Consider the following 24,221-nt stretch of genomic DNA (forward strand, 5'->3'; position numbering starts at 1 on the left):
TACCAGTTACTAACAGTTTAAATTTGTGTGCAGCACTTTTTTATGTGTGCAGTGTAATTATAACAGACTGATTATTGGAGTAGCTTCCCTTGATCAAATATAGGTCGTGACCCTGGAGTTTAAACAAAATGGCCACCGGATAAACTTTTGCCGATACAAAAACATTGGTTTGGTGAGTACTAACTTTATATCTTAAATTTATTGTAAAAATGGTTACTTTTTACAATTTAATCGTTTGCCTTGCGATATTTCTTTGTATAAAAATATGCGCACGACGAATTCAGTTAACTGATCGAATATTGGCGGTACGGGGATAGTAATTTGAATTGCTGCATATATATTCTCAAGTCACTTCATCACCACCCATCTTTATTTCAGAAATAATTTATACCAAAAGAGTGCTTATACACTATTTATGCACGATGAGCGGTTATAAGTCTGGCGTAATAACTGCACGAGGGCGCAGCCCGAGTGAAGTTATTTGTACGACATATTACCGCCTGAGTGTATAAATAGTGTTAAAACACTCTTTTGCTATAAATCATTTCGATTCTAATATCAGGGTCCACGCTTCTAGGCGACGTGAGCGAAGTGGTCGCTTTTTTTCTGATGACTTCGCTCTGTTTGTACAGAAAAGCGAAAAACAAGTCGCCCTAAAATCTGGCGCCCGAGGCAGTTATCATACATGTATATATCACATCTATCAGCTTCTAATCAGCTTGTAAAAACATTACATAATCAATTAGCGAAACTTCTCCCGTTACGGGTTGTGAACTTCACGTGTCAACAAAGTATGCTCCGCCTATCACCGAATATCGTTAGGATGATTTTAATTGGTCGAAAACTTTGGAAACACCAATCAAACGAGGCGAAACAAAATTGCCTTTAATTGATTTTGTGCATCACGGATAAAAAGTGTGTGCATCACGTGTGAAAACAAACAACTAAAAACTGTCAAAAGTAGGGTAAATAAAAACAAAAACACAAGTATGTCGGCGCAAGAGTCAGTAGCTGGTTATAGGATGATAGCCCATCGCAAATTGACCGATAGGGCCTAAAGAAAAGCTCTGAATAATAACCAGAGTTGTTCGTAATGTATGGTTTTAATTGCGGCTGCCAGACGTAAATATTCTCGTGTTATACATAAATTAAATTGAAATTCAGACAACATGTATTTAATTTCAATCTGTCACAATCAATTTTAGATAAGAACACATTAGCTTTTATCTTTTTGTTAAAGTTTTTTGAAAACGAAAGTAGGCTGTCAGAATGTCTGCTCGCGGTGACAACTTGCCGGTATTTCATGGACATTTTTCTTAATTTTCTTCAATAAAAGGTATTGTCATTGTAGACTTTGATATTAGATACTGTCCAGTGCCGTTAAATTTTCTTTCCATCATCACAATTTGTCAAATATATTCTTTAGACTCGAGAATTGGGCAATGCTTATGAGTGTATCAGTATCCGGACATAAAATTTTGGATATCCGGATTTTGACCAGCTGGGGTTTGAAACAGGGGTGTGCATGGATAAGAATTGAAAAATAATTTTCTATTGTTAGTTTTGACTGGTGGAAGGAAGATGAGCCCGGCAAATCGCACTGTGTTATATGTAGACTGGCAAAATTTGATAATGCAATGCAAGGGGTCATGACACATGAGCCGAACAGCAAATAACACTACACATGCCTGTTATAATACTGATGGTGATTTAGTATTATTTATGAATGTTTCAAACTACTGCATAAATACATGCTCACTGTGTGTGTTTGTATTTGATACTTGGTATTTTGTACTTATTTATAAGTAAAATATGTGTTGTTTTGAAATGTTATTCCTTTGTGCTGTACCATCAAAACTGTAATATACGGTTTAATTAATGACTGTTTTGACCCGCAGCCTCACTTCTCCCTGTTCTGAGAAAACTTCTCCCTATTTTCACTGAAGGGAGAAGTCACTTCTCCCAATTTTTCTGGGCTAGCTTGAACCCTGTAATATGCCCTTAATCTAAACAGTAGATAAAATATAGAAGCGCTCTTTCTTGGTCGCAACAAAGACTTTGACGTCACTGCACGTTAATGTGACGTCATTCTAGCAAAAGCGTGTTTTAACAGAGACAAGCATATTAGAATTCAAGTTAAATTTCAGCTCAACCTTGAATAGTTTTGCTCTATACAACTTATACAAGGGTCAAATTTGACTCCTGAGCTCCATTTGTTACCTTGACATTTGACGTACTGTGGTTCACGCTCTCTGCACATTATCTAAATGCTATCTACTTATATACCAAGTCAATACTTTGAATAATTATTGAGTTATGCTCCAGGCAAAAAGTATGTTGGACAGATGGACAGACAGATGGATGGACAGACAGACAAACACACACGCATCATAACATAATTTGTCTATTTTTCTTGTCTGGCAACTTGCAAAGAACAATAACTCGTACTTAAGCCTTTCTTGCACTGGTCGTAAAGGCAAAATTACTTGCTGCCAGCAGGCTAAAGGTAAACAAAAGACAGTAACCATGTCTAACATCAATCTTCCTCAACCTATCACTCATGTAATGAACTGTGTAGGTAAGTTATAAACAGGTTGGTACTTATGCAGAATCCAGAAACACTGGTTATGCTTAAATACTGTAGAGTGTGTGTATGTATGTTGTGTTTTAGCGTCTTTTTTTAGCAATTTGTCAATCATCTTACAACAGTGTCTAACAGTGTCTATCTGTAGTGGTGTCAGTACAATGCCTAACTTTATCCTTCTGCCTTATTGGAATATCACGCTGTAGACACATGACAAGATGTTCCATCCACTCACATTATACTGACACTACACTGACCAAAACTATCCTCTTGATGCCGAGTATCAAATAAAGTAAACTATAAAGCCAGTACAGGTTCTTCCCTTAGAAGAACATTTGGTCTGTATCAGAGGACTACACAGTGCATGTTAAAGACCCAAACAGTCTATTCACTAGGCTATGTTAGGTTGACCTGTATGTATCTAAATTCATCTCTCTCTGTATCTCTCCCACTCACTGCAATACAGGAGCTCTGTTTCACTCCGTCCCTCTTGTCAGATCACTGCTATGGTTGAGGATAACTGAAACCCCTGAACAAGTGCCGTTTTATGTGTATCTGTTTATATGAATGTTGAACGTATTTAACATGTGCTATATAAATATGGTACAATATTTCTAAAAGGTCCCTGGTCTGATCTTGCTAGTGATAAAACCCCAACCTCAAGCATAATATTATAATGGCTTTAAACCTACATAAAGAAAATACCATTTATAACTGATTGAAGTCATACAAAATGTAACTTACCTTTAACTGTTGATCCATTGTTGGGAATGGTTTAATGGGCTGGTTACAGAACTCACAATTGCCAGAAAATATTCCGTGTGGCATACCCGTCTCATCAGTGTCAAGGCGAGCTTCAGGGTCTTCCACATCAATATCTTGTTTCTCAGACTCCCTCTGATACTAAGCAACAAAAACAAATATTTCAAATAAAATCATTGTTTAGTTAAATTCTTTAAGGAAACATACTGAAAATAAGAAGTTTAACACTAACAGAATGATTGACAACATTACTATAGTCTATATAGTGTTTATATGACAGGAAAAAAAGAATGAAAAAGAATACACCTATAAAAAGGTATTTAATCAAGTAAATAGTTTCCATATTCAATAATGTTAAAAGCAATTTCAAAACAGTAATTACTGAATAACTGTTCTATGCAAAAAAGATACAAAATCCTTCACCCATTGGCCTTTGACACACATAATAACATATCTGCCTTTAAATAGATATGCTAGTGCAACAAGAAACATCTAACTTTGTCTTAAATACTTACTGAAGACGAGTCCATTTTAAAAACAAACTAAAAAAGCTGATTTTAACTGAATCTTCGATTGTTTTTGTTTTGTAAAATTGGTATGTTCTATTTATAAACACTAACATTGTCTAAACTGAACCACTATCAAAGACTGGAAAGAATGTTGGCACAATACAGAAACTGGTATCAAATTACATTACAGTTGTGACCTTTAAAACATGCAAACTGGTGATCAGACAATCTGACAACATTTTTACAGATACCTACGATTGTATTTAACTTCCTATCAATGAATTCAAAAACAATAGTAACATTAATTACATGGAAGTACTATAAGAACAAAATAATAATACTGTTAATTAACTGTTTGATAATGGCAATGAAGACAAAAAAGTTAAAGCATGGAAGACAAAGCATACTGCTTTGATGAACACAATAATGAAGTTGAATAAGCATATAAAGATGATGATGATGATGATGATGAAGATGACATTAGAAGTGGTGGTGATGATAATGGTGGTAGTGAAAAAAGAGTACAATGAAGTTCATGTGATGGTGGTGACAATAATGGTGATCATGGTGGTTATATATAAGATAATGATGATTATGGCAGAAGTGGTAGTCGTTAAAGTGATGATGATGTTGATGATAATGACGAAAAAGATACTACTTCTGCTGAGCCCTGCTATTCTTGGTGATGATGATAAAGATGATGATAATAGAAGGGAAAGTAATTTGATGGTGGCATTAATGATGAGGATGTTGTGGTAATGTGGTATTTGATGATGATGATGATATAACGATGAGGGAGTGGTAATGAAGATTAAGATGATGATGTTACTGATCTTATTGTTATAATGCCTATTGCCTAATAAACTTGTATTGTTATTGTTGTTGTGATAATGATGATGATGATGAAATGAAGAAGAAGAAGAGATGATGATGATGATGATGATGATGATAAAGATTGTGATGATGATATGATTGTGGCTGTGATGATGATGGTAATTAATGATGTAGAAGTAGTCATAATTGCAATAGTGACATGATGATGATGATGATGAATGATGATGAACACAGAAGGAAGACACAGAGAAGATAAAGTACTAAAAAAAAAGAAACAGATCATGATGGTGAAGAAGAGAAAGACATAAAGAAAGGAAAATTGATGAAGATGAATGTGATGATAGTGGAAAAGACTAATGATGTAAAGCTGTTGTTGTTTTCTTTTACCATAAATACAATAACTGACCAAAACAAGAAGAAAAGAATGGTAAGAAGATGGAAAGGAAGGTGGTGATGTTGATTCTGTTGTTAATAATTAAGTTAAGGAGGAGGAGGACAATCCTGGCATGATGGTTAAACAATTTGTAGCTGGAAAATTCATAAAAACAAACTGATAATTTTTCTAAGGAATAGAAAGACAGTAATAGTTAGACAGTTACCTTTGACAGGTTCCTACTGCCTCCTCTAGTTTTAGGTATTTTAGGCAATTCTTGCACTTCAGGTACTAACTGATGTGAGAATAACTAAGAAAGAACAGAAACAGAATAGAGAGAGATAAGAGTGAAAGATAGAAACAGAAGAGAATGGTGGCTAACATAATGATATGCATTCTGCTCTTGGTATTCACACAGAAATACAGAAAGTCATGCTGAAACCTGACTTAGCAGAAAAAAAGAAGGAAAGAATGGTTAGTACTTGTCAGTAAAATATAAAATTCTTGCTTCTAGCGAAGTCCAACGGAAGTATCTCTCCCCTGTTTTCTCCCAAGCCCCCACTCCTTTGTTACAAATAATAAAACCTGTAAAAAAGATCCTTTGGAAGCAAAGAATGCAACCAAGTGGAATAATAGCAGATTTGGTTTGATTGAGTCTGTACATGAGAGGTATAAAGTTCTATCAAAATGTTTATAAATATACTATGCCCATCTTTCATTAATATTTTACAGACATAGTCGAGAGAAACAGAATTTTTCTTATGAGTGGAGTATCACTTTTAGGCAACCAAGCATGTAACTGCCCTAAGAATTGAGCCTGCCGTCTGGATGTATCTTTGAGGAAGATGTTAACTATCAAACATCTTACATGAACCCAGAAATGAAGGAAACCTCTTTTTAAAGAAAAGGTGACACAAAAATAAAAGTATTTTTCATTGAATAAGTTAAACAGATATAATTGTCATTCAACAATGCTAGACTTAGGGTAGATTTTACCTAGGAAAACAGAAAAATAAATATATAATAATATTATCAATATAAAACTACAAAATCAGCATAAGTTGTAGATTATTTTGTAACTAAAATACAAGAGGAATAAGAATTTGAGAAGCTGCTAGAAAGATGGCTAGAAAAGCGCATATTAATAATTAAAGCAAAATGAAATATAGTAGAGCAAAGGAGGCAATTATCGACCCCTTAAGACCATAATCTACCGTACATATTCTTACTTTCACTTTCGGAGACAAAGTGATACATATATTTGAGACAAACTATCATTGGTCGATTTCAACCAATGAAAACACTTGTTAGATTACAGCATAAGGTATGGTCTAATATTCTGTCTCGTGACATGTGTCTGCCATTATCGACCCACTTCTGCTATTATCGACCCCCTAGTTTAAAAAAAAAAAAAAACTTTGAAAACACTGAAAATCAAGCATAATATTATTATTAAGTTAATTTTTATTTGTCCTTTATTGTCATAATTGCAATTTGGAATTATGCAACTGAGCATATAAACAAACTATAACTTTACTACGATTTCATGGAAAATATTATTTAATGTGTGTGTTTTTTTTATTTATAAATTTGGTCTTTCATACTATCACAGTTTCATATTTGGTCTTTTGACTGACAAATTGTAAATATTAGATAATAGTTATTTGTAATATAACATTAGCCACACACAAGAGATAAATAATTCAAACATTCAAACAAAATTGATTATCCATATTATCTACAGCCTTAACAACATATTTTAGCATTCATTTTTTATACATTTAAAATTAACTTTTTGTAAGTCCTCTGGAGTCAACAAGTGAAGTTCTGGTTGCTTAGTACATTTAATGTGCCAGCATCCAGCGCATTCATCACAGCCTTTTCACTCATTTGGCTTCCCATTAAACTGACCACACCCCTGACATTGGTCTAAGCTGTCTGCACTGTCCATCATCATTTTGTCCATCAGATGAATCGTCAAAATCGTCATAACTGTCACTCTCATCATAAATGATAGAAACATCAGACTATGACGAACTTTCAGAGACTCTGCGCTTTTTTTCTTTTTATTTTAGGAGATTTTTAATCCTTGTGATCAACTAAAAATGTGCATTCATAACTTTATCATGAGTCATCACAGAACATTAGGGGTTCTAACTGACCAATCAGAGAGCTGCATTTTAGAGTACCTACCAGTTTCCACTTGGGTATAACAAAGTATATTTACAATGAACATATAGTGACTTTAGAAATAAATATCACCCTATTTTAGAAATCAAATCAAGATTTTTCACTGCACATGCTTCAGATGATGCTACAAACAACAAAACTTTGAAGTTTCATTGACATGTTATATTGATTTAATACCTTTATTTTAGTTAAAAGTTTGAGATTTTACACAGAGTCTGTGATAAAGTCCGAGTAATATGTAATCAATACCCAAGTGAAATAAGTATCATTCCACAATGTTTTGGACATGTTAAAGTTATGAATTAAGTGCTTTTCTCAAAGCAACAAGAAATTATATAAATTTAATTAGTTGGGGGTCGATAATAGCAGAAGGTCATATTTTCAATCTGCTATTATCGACCCCCACATAATCTTTCCAGACGTTGCAAGAGACTACAAAAATGGCTGCTAGAAATGGGTTCTGTATGTGTATAGTAGGATTAAATACAAAATTAAACTGATTTGATCCATAAAAACGGTAAATTTTATTTAACAGTAAGATACCTACCTTAACGGACGATGTAGTGGTTGGCACTGAAATTTATCTCATGCAGTCGCACTGTATGTAAACATTCAAAATGGCGCATTAAGAAAATTTGTGACGTAAAAATGACAGTGAATGACATGATCACATGATTTCTGGGAATAAATGTGATTAAGTATCAATTAAGGGTGGGGGGTCGATAATAGAAGAGGGTCGATATTAGACTCCTTTGCTCTACCAGAAGATTAGAAATTTGTGACAGGAATTTGAGAAAAAAAAATTTTCCTATTTAAAAAAAATCAGGCATGCCTCATTTTGAGAACCATTTATTGAAAATGTAAAGCACTTTAGAATCAATTTCAAAAGACTGTAGCTATACTGAGGCTGTGTCTCCTTACTACTATAAAAGTCCCATTAATTTCATCTTTAAAAGTTGATTCCACAAATCTACATCTATTTTGGCTAGAACTAAGAAATTTCTTACTCACAAATTTATGAAATTTGTGAGTACTGCAAGCACTATCAGAAAAAGTCCTGCAACTGAACGCAGATATATTCAAGTGAGAAAAGCTTTCTTGTGATGTTAGACTTGAGCAGGTGAAACTAGAATACTTGTATTGGAATTTTAAGAGTAAATGTTGAACGTTTCTATAATTCTTTAAAAAAAAACACATTAGTTTCAACAAGAAAATAAATCATGCAAAAGATCTGGTTGCATTTAATATCATAGGAAAATAATTGCATTTTTCATTTTGCATTAACTGGTTCTATTCTGGTCTATGTCTATTCTAGCTAACGGAGAAAAGTTTTGAGTTAGTTCTAGAAAATAAGCATAAAATGTTAGTCTCTGATTACATCCAGGGTTATACTACCACAACATGCACGCTAATACCTGTAAAATATTTGGTGGACCAACACTCGGCAAAAAGGTTCGGTCGTCTTTAATCTTCTTGTAAGACACTTCGTCATCGGAACTCTGTTTACAGTTATATTTCAATGTACAGTTTAATGTAAGTAATCAAAACAGTTTATTTACAAACTGCCTAGATATAGTAACTCTTGTGTCACTCTTATATTGTACTATGAATGCAGACTTCTTTCTTGGCAGACAATGCTATCTAATACTGAAGAGTGTTTAATACTGACGCATTTCTCTGCAAAACATAGAACCCATCATGAAAACTACCAAATCAGCATATGTTTATAAAAGTCAAGAAACAAAAGAGTTTTTTTCATACAGTTTATGAAGCATGATATGACAAAAAGTGTTGTCTGTTACATTGTTTATGCAAGATCTTTTTAATATTTTTCCAAATGCTCAATAATTCATAAAATGCATAGCGGCTGATTTTACATTTTAATAAAATACTGTAAAGTTCTGCTTAGGGCCAAGTATGAAAATGTTACTGTCCAACAAAGACAGCCAAAATGCCATAAAGGTACTAATCATTGAAAACTAAATAATTAGTATATAATAATTTGCAGTATCTAAAATTTGCTACCTTTGTACATATTATTACCTTAAAAACTACAATTAAAGTTTATGAACTGTTAATCAGCCCTTAAACAAACTGAAATAGATCAACACAACCAAGTATTTTGTTTAACATTTCAACATAAAACAATTCCAATATAAATCATACAGGAAAACATACCAGCTGAGCAGTTCAATAGGAACACGTTTCTTATATAATACGAGTGAACCAGTAACTTATCAAGAAAATATGAAAATTTTATTTACTGACAACCCATTTGTTCGAAACTTTCAACAGGCGATATAAGCTAATGGCTGGTTTACTTCTAGGGTTATATTTCAACATTTTCGAAGACTTAGAAAAACAGATGCATGAGTTAAGGATTATGAACACTAAAAAGTCTTTACAGTAAAAGAAAAACATCATACATGTGATTCCCACCAAGACTAATATTTTGAATGGCGATTAGCTTAAAAGTTGGCTGAAGTTTCAACAACAGTTACTGGATTCTGATTGTTGTAAAAATGATAAATATATGCATTCATATCAATTACAAATAATAAAAACACGTTTATATTTATCTGCTCAACTGCCATGTTTTAAACAAAATAGTTTATAAACTTAAAAAGAAAAAGAAGCTGTTCAAGAGTCGCCAATAGAGAGGTTGTATGTAGGGAGCTTTATCAGACCCCTGTTCAAAATTCACTACACATTTGCATACAAAATGTACAAGTACTTGAATCACAACCTCTCTTATAACTGAAACTCAACAGCAGCAGTTCCATTTAATATTGAGAAACATTATTTTACCAGATTTACATCTGGTTTACTTCGTTTCATTTTCACTGGTATATCTGGTTCTACTTGGAATTTCTTTTCGTGTTGATGATAGGACATTAATATATAAGTGAGTAAAAATGTTTAAAAAAAAATTGTCTATATATTTCTCTATTCATCACTTATGGCCAGATTCAAAATGATAAATGAGTCGCACCATGAGAAAACCAACATAGTGCATTTGCAACCAGCATGGATCCATGATGGTCGCAAATGCACTATGTTGGTTTTCTCATGGCATGGCATGGCTCAATTTTATCATTCTGGAAATTGGCAAAGAATAAAAATGAATGGAGTGAAGTACAGCTGGATTCACTGTGATTTTTCTGATCAAGGGTACATGTCCTGAATTAAGGCTAAAATACCTACATGAATGGCTGTTCCAACAATGTACAGCATAACAATAACTTTTTAATCACATACCCTATACCAATAAGACCATGTTGAATCTTTAATACTGTTAAACAATTACTATCTCTTTGGATAAAAACAATGTAAAGGGAGACAATCAATACTTACATCGTCAGTGTCACTGCTCAGGTCTAAAATAGGGATTCCATATTCATCATTATATGGCATTGGGTACTGTGAAACATCTGACGTAGCTTTGTCTTCAGATGCATCCGGCTTGCTAGAGGCTGGTGATAGAAAATAAATATACATGCATACTATACAACAGTGAAAGCATCATTGAAAGTTGGTTAAAGATACAACAAGGTTTTGTTCTTGATAAACAAGAAATTGTTATGAATGATCTAAAATTGTGACCTTGACATTTGAGCAATGGGGAATATTTATGCTAAGAATATTAAAATCCCTTCATGAATTGAAATGTTTACATCCTCTTAACGTTAACCTTTAAGTGTGACATTGACCTTTAAGCTATGTTTCTGGTGTTTCATAAAGCACATTATCGCTTAGTTGGGAACATGAGTAGGCATGGAATCTTTGACCTCCAAATGTGACATTGACTGTCGAGCCAAGGGTATGGAAGCTGTGCATGACGAATTATCTTATTACTGGGAACATTTGTGCCAAGTAATATTAAATTCCCTTAATGGATGGTAGAGTCATGAAACAGACACAAGACAAATTCTATAATTAATATTTCACCTCAAAGTGTGACCTAAGAGCTCTGAGTTTGGGTCTGTGCATGGCAAATCTTGTTATGTGAAACATTTGTTTCAAATATATTACTACTCCTTGACCGATGACAGACTTTTGATGCAGACATAAAAATGCTGACAGATTGACAGACTGACGGGCTGGTGGAGGGGGAAACACAATTCTATAGTCCTCAAAACCAGACTTAAGATTGTACAGGACAAATAATGAATTCAGATAAAGCCTTGCTATGCATCACTGCATCAAAGTGGAAACAAGATTTTGCATATGTGCTAAAAAATAATTTCATTTTGTAAGCATGAAATTTTATAGTGTGTTCCAAATGACTATTTTGTGGGAAAATGAATTTGCAGCTTTCAACAAGCAAACACAACTTGGAATTATATTTGATCATTGAGGTTTTACTTCAATGACTGACACAACCCTGAAGTCTTTGAAAACTGATCCCCTCGGAATTTTTATCATTCAAAGAACATTAAAAGGGGCCTTAATACTTTTTTTCAAAAAACAAAACTTGATAAGTTAAATACATGCCAATGCTCTCTGCAAACTCTGAACAAAATTGAGAAAGGGTGCTACCAACTGGAAGCTTGTTCAAAGATTTCTCAGTTGTCAAGCAAAGAATGTATTGTGCGTGTTATTTGACCTGGCAGGGCAGAGTTAATCTCTGACTTATGCAAATAATGGTAATCTCAAAAAACGAGCAAAATAGGTAGAGCAATATAATTGTTTAATTCCATAAGAATTCAGTTACCAACGACTAAAATTCAATGCTACATTGGTTACAATGTAAGGTAATTGGCAACTGAATAACACAATAATGCAGTGGAGCGTCGCAAAACTCCACCCACCAGGTTGATTAAAACGCACAATACGTAACAACGAAATGAACAAAAATGTAACTAGATCTCTGTTAAAGAGATATACTGGTTTCGAAGCAGTTTCTGTCGGCTAGTAGTATCCGTCAACGCAATATTTTACGTTTCGTGACATTCTTCACAATGAAGTCGAGATTGTTTCCATAACGCTACCTTGCAATCCAGAGCTCTGTGAAATTTCAGCAACAAAGGGTAAAAACTTTCCAAGAAAACTCGAATTGTTCAGTCCATAATTGTTTTATTTACATTCCGCACATGGGGCATTTCACGTGCAACTAATGCGCATGCGCAGAGAATAACTCCGTAATCCCCAATTAAGTTGAAAGTTCCTCCTTTTGGCAGTCGAAACCAGATGATTTACCAAAAACACATAATAAAGATAAAAATGAGTCATTTTTGTGCATCGGCAATAATTTTTTTTTAAAAATTACCGTATTTTACCTAAGTCTTGGGACACCCTAAATCTTGGGACACCCCTAAAATGTGGAAAAATAATTATTTTTCTTGACCCTAAGTTTTTGGACATGTATTTTCTCAGCGTATTTTTCGTCCCTAAGTGTTGGGACTAAGGTTGTGTAAACCCAAATACCGTTATTATACATTGTATGGTGTTGTATCGATCAAAAAATCAAATAATTATAAGAACCAAAGACTATTTCTTTTAACATTTTCGTGTCGTGTTTTTACTAGTAAAGTGTTTTTTTACCATACCAGTTGTGTTGTATTTTTTTTTTTTTTTTTTTTTTTTTTGCTGCAGCCAGGAAGTCCATTTTCCGTTTTTTATTTATTTTTATTTACCACTGACTGGAATTTACTCGCAAATCGTACAGATATCAAAACGCCACGCCGGTAATTTTCCATTCCACGAGCATGTGCGACCTATCGTAATGTCTAACTTACAACGCCATTACTTTTGTTCATCGACACGTATACAGAAAACGCGCGTCACGCATTCATTTTTTGATTTTATCGCTTCAGATTTTCAACACCAATTGAGAAGTAATACAGTTTGAATTCTATAACGATTTTAAAAAGGTATCGACAGAAATGTTGGCAAAATTCTATAAAAACGGTCGAATTTACATAAAATTACTTGCAAAATTTCAAACAGCGCGATCCTAAATACTTATTTCTTTCTAAAAGTAAATAAATGATACAAACTATGGGCATAAAATTCAGACTTTTGACCAGAAAGTACAAAAAACAGTTATAGTTTGACACGTTTACCTGTCAGTTTATACGGGATATTGCACATTCGCTTTAACAAATTAAAAAGAAGCTTTTTTTTTATTGATTGTTACAACACTAGATCTACTTCTCAGCACTTAAGAACCGAGGCGGTACGATCAAACAGTGATGTGCAACATGGCGCGAAAACATGACGTAATGTCATGAAAATCTCGGGGAAACTATACCGCTTTGATCTCCACTTCTACTGTCATAATACCGACACACTTCTTTTGTTGAGGGGGTATTAATTGATGATGAAAACAAGGCCAATTACTTTGTTTATCAACAGAATAATTACCGATAATCGTTGTTTTTTTTTTTCGCTTTCAACACGGGTGGGTGGGGGATGTTACCCGATGACGATTATTGTGTCCATATTTTTGGGACACTTTTCAAAATAATTATTTTTCGGGAAATAAGCCTTGGGACAGTGAAAAAAATAATTATTTTATGCTGTCCCAAGACTTAGGTAAAATACGGTAAGAGCAAAAAGTCAATATGAAATATAGATGATCAAGTTACCCCTGCCAGATTTTAAATTCTTATCCAAGGGGGATAACTGGTCACATACTATGTGCTATACAAAGTGACGGTTGTATCCCTTACGTAGTAATATGTGCATATAAGATATATAAATTGCTGCCATGATGTCATCTAGCCGATTAGCTCAATCGGTAGAACGTCTGCTTCACAAGCATGAGATCGCGAGTTCGAGTCTCAGGTTTTTGCTTTCTTTTTTTACCTCCTATTTTCAACAAGCCTAATTTAACAACTGAACCTTCAAACTTCTTTAAATTGTATTAATTAATTTCACCAGAAAGATTCTAAAAAAACACGGATGGTGCTTTTCTAGTCGTATTCAGTGTAAAAATGTACAAATGTACATAAATATTAAAACAAAAATTGATGACGGAAACTGCTTCTGTAGTCAACCGATTCAGCGCTATTTATTCATCCCTTTTGGAGCCCCTCTGTGTGTTATCACATGGGCTAGACACTATTGATATTTATGTTTTCGTAAAGCAGAAGAGCTAAGGTGTTCTCTTTGGGAGCATTTTACGGAACAGAAATGTTCAAGAAAACAGATATTTTAAAAACCTTCATTTTATGATGGAAACTGCTTCGAAACCAGTAAAGGTGGAATAGTTGACAAAAATAAAACATAACTACATGTAGATCTCTGTTAAAGGGATATAAAGGTGGAATAGTTGACAAAAAAGCAAAGTCCCTTTATCTACTGAAGGATAGTAAACTGCTGTCACATTACTGTGAACAGTACATCAAAAATATTATTTTTAATTAGTTTTATGACATGGATGCACAATATCCAAGATTTGGCTATCCTGACCAATGTATGACAGATTACGATAACACCTGAAAACTGCTATAAAATGTCATATTCATGTTTTTTCACTTACTATTTATACCATGGACAAGGTAAGATAACAAATTGTCAAATTCTACGTAGTACGCTTTGTTATATGTATTTGTGACTTCACATATAGGTAGTCATTATTGTAGAAAGAATTAATTTAACAAAATTGTTTTTTTAATATATCTGAACAATACAGAATACAGAGTATCCCTTTAAAGATGTTTCTTACCAGTACTTTCTTTTGAGCTCTTCTCTGTCAAATCTTTGAAATAATCCATGCAATTTCTAAATATACTACTTTCCAGTAACATTAAATTATGAACAAGGTCCAAGGTTATAAATATGATGGAAATCAGTCAAGAACAGCTGGTCCATGCTCAAACTTAAAAAGCTTAGACTGGGCTAAACTGCATTTTAACATTGGTTCAGTTTTATGTTCCCTGTAATTTGTAACATTACCATTTTGTCATAAACCACAAAAAATTACATGTATTTCTTTCTGATCTAATCTGTGAAGTTTAAAAGGACATATGACCAGAATTCACCTAAGTATTTAAGATGCACTAACGACTTATTTAGCATAATGTGTAGAGAAAAAATACGGCAGTTGTGAGTTTGAAACCCAGACTTGGAGCATATGCTCTGTGAAGATCTGACAACAGAAAATACGCCTCAAGTCATTTGTATTCAACATCTGATTCCTAAAGTTAAAATGTAAGATACTTGCAGACAGGTTATAGTTTTTTTTGTTTTTGCAACATTATTTCAGTTATGTAATGGCAGGCAGTTAACCTAACCCGTGTTCCTGGATTCCGTACCAGTACAAACCTACAAGTTACTGCCAACTTCCCCAATCAATCAGAGTCGGAGGATGAATGATTTCAGACACAATGTCTTTTATCACATCTTCAAGGATTAAAGGATCCTCCGCGAATCAAACTCACAATGAATCCTGCAATCCATAGATCTGCACTCCCCCTACTGAGCTAAGTGGGAAGGCCTTGCAGACAGGTTAGTACTTTTTTTTGTTGGGTTTAACGTTGCACCGACACTATTATAGGTCATATGGCGACTTTCCAGCTTTGATGGTGGAGGAAGACCCCAGGTGCCCCTCGGTGCATTATTTCATCATGAGCGGGCACCTAGGTAGAACCACCGACCTTCCGTAAGCCAGCTGGATGGCTTCCTCACATGAAGAATTCCACACCCTAATTAAGGCTCAAACCCACATCCATGAGGGGCAAGTGATCTGAAGTCAGCGACCTTAACCACTCGGCCACAGAGGCCTCCTAGGTTAGTACTTGGATGGATTAGTACTACACAGAAACCAAATGTATGGTTAGTTTATACTAATTTATTTCAGCTTGTTTTGTTTGTGATGAAAACTTGAAGCTTGTCTCAATTACTCTCAAGTCTGCTTCCTGTAAAAACCAGCACTGATGTCTTATGATAAGGCATGGTCCTCATCCAATAGGACACGCCACTGGAACCCATGCCCTACATGATGACTGGCCTACACCTATATCACTAGATCCAAACTCCCAATAATGTATGTTAAATTATATTATACAATCACACAAACAGTTGTTATGTTAGCATATCAATCTAACAAAGGAGATGCTATGCAGAGGTATCTACCTGATCTTGGTGACAGTTCAGTTTTCTCCTTCCCACCAATACTTCCTGTCTCTGAAAAGCAAAAATCACAATACATATGTATTACTTATCTTACACTTTGGGCGTAGAATAAGTCCTGATACTTTAACATTAATGGCAATACGTTACCAAACAAACTGTAGAGGCCATGCTCACATTCTGTCTACAAAAACAAGTTTTGCCTATAAAATCATAATGACTCAGGATATATTCAAAACTCAAAAGGTTTTTACTTTGGCCCTGTGAATGGTGTATAACATTATCTGGCTCTTGCACAATAAAGAGCAAAATAAAGATAAACATTATAACATATTTGGAGAACCAAACATCAAGGCCAGACAATGAAAGAAAGCCAAAGAATCACTGACCTACACCTAGCATATAGAATTACCAACCCACACCAATACAGCAAGTTTCACTGAGCTACTAGCCTTTAACTAGTTATTTTAACAAAAACCAAAAACTTGATTTCAACATGTAACCTGATCCTTTCATAAAAGCAGTTATCGTGGTATTCACCTGCAATAGTTTTGGCTGTACCCGTGGTCTCAACTTCCTCAACCCAATCCCAGTCTGTCTGGGTATTCAATGTAACAAACATTATTTCTCTGCCATCATATGTACGTCGTTTAGAAGTTACTGGTGGTCTGTAAATGAGAAAATAGAAATTTTAAGATAATTATTAACAGAATGCAAGATATATGGTAGCAAATACAGCTCATTTCAAGATGTAAACATAAAATGATTCCACAAAAAATATTCAAAACCTGAATCTACAAACAAGGCAGTCTGAAAGACAGCTATATCCCCCGCCACTGCTATGGATAGTGAAAGGGTAAACCTTTGATTTTAGCTGTGACCTTGACCTTGAACTGACATGGCTGACTCATGAATTCTGCACAACGTCTTGATGAGGTGATCATTTGACCCAAGTTTCATGAAAATCCTTCAAGGGGTTTAGGAGATACAGAGCTGAAACCTTTGACTTTCAGTTGTGACCCTGACCTTGAGTTGACATGGCTGACTCATGAGTTCTTGATGAGGTGATCATTTGACCCAAGTTTGATGAAAATCCTTCAAGGGGTTTAGGAGATACAGAGTGGACACAAAATGGAAGGCTCAAACCTTAGACCCTTAGTTGTGACCTTGACCTTGAGCTGGCATGGTTGACTCATAATTTCTGCACATCGTTCTGATGAGGTAATCATTTTAACCAAGTTTTATAAAATTCCTTCAAGGGGTTTAGGAGATATAGAGCGGACACGAAATGGAGGGCTCAAACCTTTGACCCTAAGCTGTGACCTTGACCTTGAGCCGGCATGACTGACTCATGGGTTCTGCATATCGTCTAGATGAGGTGATCATTTGACCCAAGTTTGATAAAATTCCTTCAAGGGGTTTAGGAGATATAGAGCGGACAGAAAATGGAAGGCTCAAACCTTTGACCTTGAGTTGTGACCTTGACCTTGAGCCAACAAGGCTGACCCATGGGTTCTGCACATCGTCTTGATGAGGTGATCATTTGACCCAAGTTTCATGAAAATCCTTCAAGGAGTTTAGAAGATATAGAGCGGACACAAAATGGAAGGCTCAAAACCTTTGACCCTAAGTTGTGACCTTGACCTTGAGCCGGCATGGCTGACTTATGGGTTCTGCATATCGTCTTGATGAGGTGATCATTTGACCCAAGTTTTATAAAATTCCTTCAAGGGGTTTATGAGATATAGAGCGGACACAAAATGGTAGGCTCAAACCTTTGACCTTGAGTTGTGACCTTGACCTTGAACCGACAAGGCTGACTCATGGGTTCTGCACATCGTCTTGATGAGGTGATCATTTGACCCAAGTTTCATGAAAATCCTTCAAGGGGTTTAGGAGATATGGACCGGACACGATTTTGTTACGGACGGAAGGACGGACGGACTGAAGGACGGAAAGACAGAAGGACGGAAGGACGGACGGACGCAGACCATTCCTATAATCCCTCCGCCACGGCGGGGGATTAATAAATGCCAATGGCAAATAGTTTATTTGATAATGGCCACTGGCCCAAAACAAAACTGTGAAAAGTTGCCAACCTTCCACTCAAACCCTATTTCAAGCAATATCAACAAATAATATATATACTTTTTTTTGCCAAATACTTTTTTCCTGGACTAAATCATTCAAAGCATCAAGACTTTTCAATCAAAATTCTTAAAATCATCCAACCAACTGGATAGCATTTTCAAATGAAAGAATATAACTCCTGTATGTCAGAATATAATGCCTGGAAATGGAAGAATATAATGCCTGGAAATGGAAGACTATAACTCCTGAAAATGGAAGAATATAACTCCTGTATGTCAGAATATAATGCCTGGAAATGGAAGAATATAATGCCTGGAAATGGAAGAATATAACTCCTGGAAATGGAAGAATATAATTCCTGGAAATGGAAGAATATAACGCTTAGAATTGAAATAATGTAACTCCTGGAAATGGAAAAATATAACTTGTGGAAATGTGTAACTCCTGGCAATGAAAAATATAACTCCTGGAAATGAAAGAATATAATGCTTGGAATTGGAATAATATAACTCCAGAAATGGAAAAATATAACTTGTGGAAATGTGTTACTCCTGGCAATGAAAAATATAACTCCTGGAAATTCTCTGTTCATTAAATATTTCTTTTTTATCATGTATCTTCTCATTAGATTTGCAGTCTGGATCATGCTTTAAATTTCATGGAGAGCATCGCTGAGAATTGTCAATCAAGATGTCCTGACATAATAGATTCGTGCCACCGATTATTTACTGTATCTCGCACATGAGTAGATGTCAAAAAATCAATGGAGACGAACTGATTTTTCCATTTTCCAGCCATGTATCCAACTGGCACGTGACGTTTATAATGCATTGACCCAGAACTCATGAATATTCCATGTGTTTCTGTAATTAATTTTCGGTGAATGAACTTAAATATTTAACGATAATCATTTAATTTATTAATTAATATTGCATGTGCAGATCCATCTCGTTGTTGTAAGATGGAGTCCTCCATGTTACCATATCATATTGTATTTCCTATTTGGACATGACCATGACCTCATATGACACCAGTACTGGACTTTCCAGGAAGCAGGCTCGAGACAGGTTCCAATAAGCTTCAAGCTTTAAATTTCATCATAATCGAGCTAAAATGAATTAGCATAAACTTAACTTAAAGCTTAAACTGAACAGATCGGAAAATTGTCACGCTTTAATATCATGATTTTCATTCAATTTCATGAAAAACTACTCTACTATTCAACATTAATATTCTTCTTCATGCATAATAGTCCGCAAAACCGTTCTACAAAATGTCGACTAAAATTTTCACGAGTCGGACAAGTGTTTTGTTCAATAAACAGACATTTCAAGAAACTGTCACCAGTACACAAAAAAAATACAGGTAATATGGATACAATTACACAAAAAAGTATTAAAATTGATGGTCTGAGCAGAATTTGAACCCATGGTGACGTGCGTAAAAGCTGGAGAGCTTACAACTATGCCAGTGTGCCAAGTGTGCCATTGGTACACAAATTTATATAAACTTTTTCAGACAATAATTTCATACACTTGTAATGGCTGTTTCGCATATACACAGTGAATAGGGAAAAGAAATAGAATGCATTGCAGCTAACAAGAGTTCCAGAAATGAAAACGACGCTTAAAAGAAAACATGCTTGAACTGGGAACAAATTCTCTGTATGGAGATCACTTTTACCTAAAACTAGTCGAATTTTTCTTTGCCCATACAAATACAATTTAGTAAAACAATAGTACAGAATCCTCGTGATTTGCATGTTATTTATAAATCACATGTACCCATTTATTATTTAGAGGCGACGTAGTGCCTTTGTATCAGTACATATCATCGTCATCCATAGACACAGAAATTTCTTCTATATATTTGTGAAGGCACTAGCCGATTCTGAAATGTTTTTATAAGAAAATATATAAATTATATAATGATCCCCGACAGTCCTGTATTGAACTGTTAACTTACTGACTGCAGCTTTTACACTCGTTTTTTTTCTTTGCAAAGCTGTCGCACGAAATTGCTAGCCCAATATGTATTTAAACTGTTGCGCATGTGTTTTGTCTGTTTTCCTGCCGAATTGTTTCATTAGATTGCCAAAATCAGGATCAATAAGGATATGTAAGGATCAATAAGGATATGTATCAGTGCAATGCTAATTCTAAAGATCACGAACATCCCTTTTACTTTAATATAATTACATGAAGAAAACATTATATTTCCATGATAAAACAAGAGCTGTCACTTATGGTCACAAATGCCCCCGTAGCACCTTGACCTTTGACCTGGTGACCTTGACCTTTGACCTGGTGACCCCAAAGTCAATAGGGGTCGTGTACTCAATAAGTACTATCAGCATGTGAAGTCTGAAGGTCCTGGATGCAGTGGTTCGCGAGTAAAGTGCCTTTATGCAAAAAGTTAATGTTGTGACGAACGAACTAACGAACGAATGGACGGGCAGTTGAAAACTAATATGCCTCCCTTCGGGGGCATAAAAATAAATTGATTTGCAAGGTGAACTCTTCTGTTAGTTTGTCGCCAGATTAAAGCAAATGATAGGTAGCCCTGCAACTTTTTTTATTACTACTGACAATTTTAGTCAGCTGTTTTACGATGTTGTAAAAAAAATTTATGAGACATGCGAAATATCTGTTATCATTTCCGAAGCAATTATCTGTCTTATTAATTTCTGTTATTCTTTAAGTAGTATGTGGCCAAAATGATCGGAATGTGTTATTTTTGCATTTTACCCATTTAATAAAAGTGTTTTAAAACATGTTTACTAAAACATGTACTGCGTGATATCATTATTCTAAAAACTAGTGACTAATTTTTGATAAATCATGTCCAAAGAAATGACAAGCCTTGTCGGCGTCAGGACATGCCGATGATACATGTATGTTTTAAAATAAAAATGCCCTTGACTCAACAGGATTTTTCCAAAACTGTATTGCTAAATCAATATATATCGTCTATACATTTCTTGTAGGCTGACTTTCCGAATATTTGGTTGAACGTGGGCGCAAGTTGTAAACAGCCAGTCTTAACAAATGAAAACACATAAATATCGGCCTATTTTATATGCCATAATGGATTTCCAAATGGAACGGGAAGCAGACGTTTCTTCAATTATTTTGGCGGGAAAACTGCATGTGCATTCCATGATGCTACTTTGGTATTGACCGCGAGTTTACAGAAAATTTAGTATTTGCGTTAAAATTTTGTATTAAATATCGGACCATCTAATACGCCATAATGGATTTCCAAATGAAACAGGAAGCAGACGTCTCTTCAATTATTTTGGCGGGAAAACTGCATGTGCCTTCCATGATGACCGCATGTTTACAGAAATTTAGTATAATTATGCATTATATTTTCGTGTCAGCAGCTATGTTGAAATTTTCATGGAATTGTAAACAAAATAATGTAGATCTACAACACATGAAAGTGCATGCTTCAGAGCTTGAATTAATTTCGTTTCTGTAGGCCAGCGGCCGTTTCTGAAATGATTGAGTTTATATTTTTCATTCGAGTTCTTAATATTTCATTGATGTGTTCAGCTTCCAAAAAGAAAGGATGTTAATGTCTAAACAGCAACTGGCTGATAATGACGATTCTTTCACTTTTGGAAAAAAAAAAAATTACCGACCTACTGACCCAGTCCTTGAAGTACAGGGTCCAAAGTTGCAAACAAACATATTTTTAAGGGTGGCCCAAGCATTGTACTCTGCAGTGACAGAATGAGATTCAGTAGCCTTAAGGTAGTTCTGCATATTTGAGTAAGTCAAGGTTTACTGTAATTTATCATGATAATCATGAATATAACCTGGGTCCTGAATACAGAAACAAATATACCAAGAATAAAATTTTAATGACAACTTGCGAGTTAACAAGTAAAATAAGCAACCATACTTTCTATCTAAACAAATATATTTATATGTAAAAAAAAATCCAACATTATGTTGTAAACCAGTTTCAAATTACAGGTTCTCTTTAATCATAATCACACTTTTCAAAAAAAATGTACAAAGACGTTTACATTTTACTTCACCATTATATGAAATGTAAATACTGCAAAATCATTTAGTATTTAGTGGGCACTAAATTTCATGGTTTTAGCAAACAGCTTTTTCGATTTGACTTGTATTCATAAATTTCAAATTTTGAATATAAAATGAACTCACTGGATGTTTACTTGTTTGTGGGGATATTATTTCATGCATTCATTCAACAGTAAAATCCATGAAAAGAAGTCACCCAAGAATGTTAATGATTTCAGAGTAGGTATTTACAAATATGAAATGTTTCATTAAGATAAATATTCAGTTACAGAATTTTTATTTTTTATTGTTTACATAAATAAGAAAGAAAACTGTATCTTTTTCTCACCCATTTGTAAATGACACAGATCTTGTGGCTTTCTCCATATCGTCGTCAGATATAGCCTCAGGACGAAAGCCTCGTACAATGCGTGGTCTAGCACTACCTTCACCAGGACGGTCTAAGGCTGCCGAGGATGCTGCAATATAAGTTATGAAGAAAGGGTAAGATCAAACTGAGAGTGTCTAATTTATTCAAAACATGCTTCTTAAATTTTATTATGGCAATAACAAATTCTTCTTCTTCTTCCGGATAATGTGCTGGACTCCTCTGGAGCATTGTCGCACAATTGTGAGTATGTACATGTGTGAAGGGAAAATCAGTGCATCTAAAAACAGGATAAAAACATTCTGCTCCAGAGTTACATGTGTAGCCTCCCCATCCTGGTCTTGAAGACATCTAGGGACGGGGCTGACAATACCTCTACTGGTAGTCTGTTCCAAATTTGGATTCCGGAAGGGAAGAACGAGTATCCATTATAATAATAATTGGAATACTTCAACGAAATTTTCTAAGTCAAATTAAACTTATGATTTGAGTCAAAGAGTTATCTAACCTTTAGCCTGCTGCCAGCAAGTGGTTCAGCCTTTGCGACCAGTGCAGACCAAGAACAGCATGTACATCTGTGTAGTCTGATCATGGTCTGCACTTTTCGCTATTCAGTCAGTAAATTTTCAGTAAACACCCCTTCAAATGATAAATGGTACTGCCAAAATTGAATGAGGGACCATTCCATTTAGACATTTAGCAGGGTAAAGGCTAAGTTGGTTATTTCAGTCGACTGATGTGAAGGATGCTTTGTGTGAAGTTTCAATCCCATATATGTAGCTGTTAGTCAGGTACAGCCTGACAATTATCTAAGTCAAAAAGAGTCATAATTATTTCTGTTATAAACCAAGAGTTATCTAACTTGATTATGAAAGTATCACTGATGAGAAGACTGCCTTATGTAAAGTTTCAATTTGAAACATATGCATAGTTGTTACTGAGGTACAGCGCTAATTTTGTAGGTTTGAATAACTGGAAAGTAGTGTGCAAAATCTCAGTCCAATACATAGTTACAACTGTTACTGAGATAGAGATTGATACATGTACATTCAAGCAAATCTTCCACAAAATTTTCTAAGGCCACATCAAATTGATTACTTGGTCAACAGATTTCCCACTCCATTTTTTTCCAGAATCAAAAACAAATATTTTTTTTGAAAATCAGCTTCCGCTCGCTTCAGTTTTTGCAAACCGGTTTCAAAATTTCAGGGCGGGCGTTTTTTCACTGTTTAGGGGCCTTAGTGTCACTGTGAAGAGACAGTAATTCATAAAATTTAATACTTTTAATCATAATTGTCCATTAATACACCAGAAGAACATGTTTGAGGCTCTGTGTTGCCCCAGTTTGCAAAATTGACAGCCGAAATGACAGTTA

General features: G+C 34.8%; 1 protein-coding gene across 19 annotated transcripts in view; it reads right to left on the reverse strand.

Moving 5' to 3' along the window:
- The window catches only part of LOC123553768 (glutamate-rich protein 6-like), an 83,026-nt gene that overhangs the window by 43,859 nt on the left and 14,946 nt on the right, over positions 1-24,221 (reverse strand). For 13 of the 19 annotated variants that reach the window (XM_053548822.1, XM_053548821.1, XM_053548814.1 and 10 more), the window contains 7 exons: positions 22,808-22,937; positions 16,871-16,998; positions 16,334-16,384; positions 14,925-14,957; positions 10,607-10,725; positions 5,289-5,372; positions 3,329-3,487 (listed from right to left, as the gene is read on the reverse strand). In XM_053548822.1, the coding sequence (XP_053404797.1) occupies positions 3,329-3,487; positions 5,289-5,372; positions 10,607-10,725; positions 14,925-14,957; positions 16,334-16,384; positions 16,871-16,998; positions 22,808-22,937 (704 nt within the window). Of the gene's footprint in view, positions 1-3,328; positions 3,488-5,288; positions 5,373-8,667; positions 8,752-10,606; positions 10,726-14,924; positions 14,958-16,333; positions 16,385-16,870; positions 16,999-22,807; positions 22,938-24,221 lie in introns of all 19 variants that reach the window. The other 6 variants (XM_053548810.1, XM_053548824.1, XM_053548816.1 and 3 more) reach the window with 5 other exon arrangements.

Source organism: Mercenaria mercenaria, chromosome 7, assembly GCF_021730395.1.
Source record: "Mercenaria mercenaria strain notata chromosome 7, MADL_Memer_1, whole genome shotgun sequence".
In the NCBI taxonomy this organism is placed as follows: domain Eukaryota; kingdom Metazoa; phylum Mollusca; class Bivalvia; order Venerida; family Veneridae; genus Mercenaria; species Mercenaria mercenaria.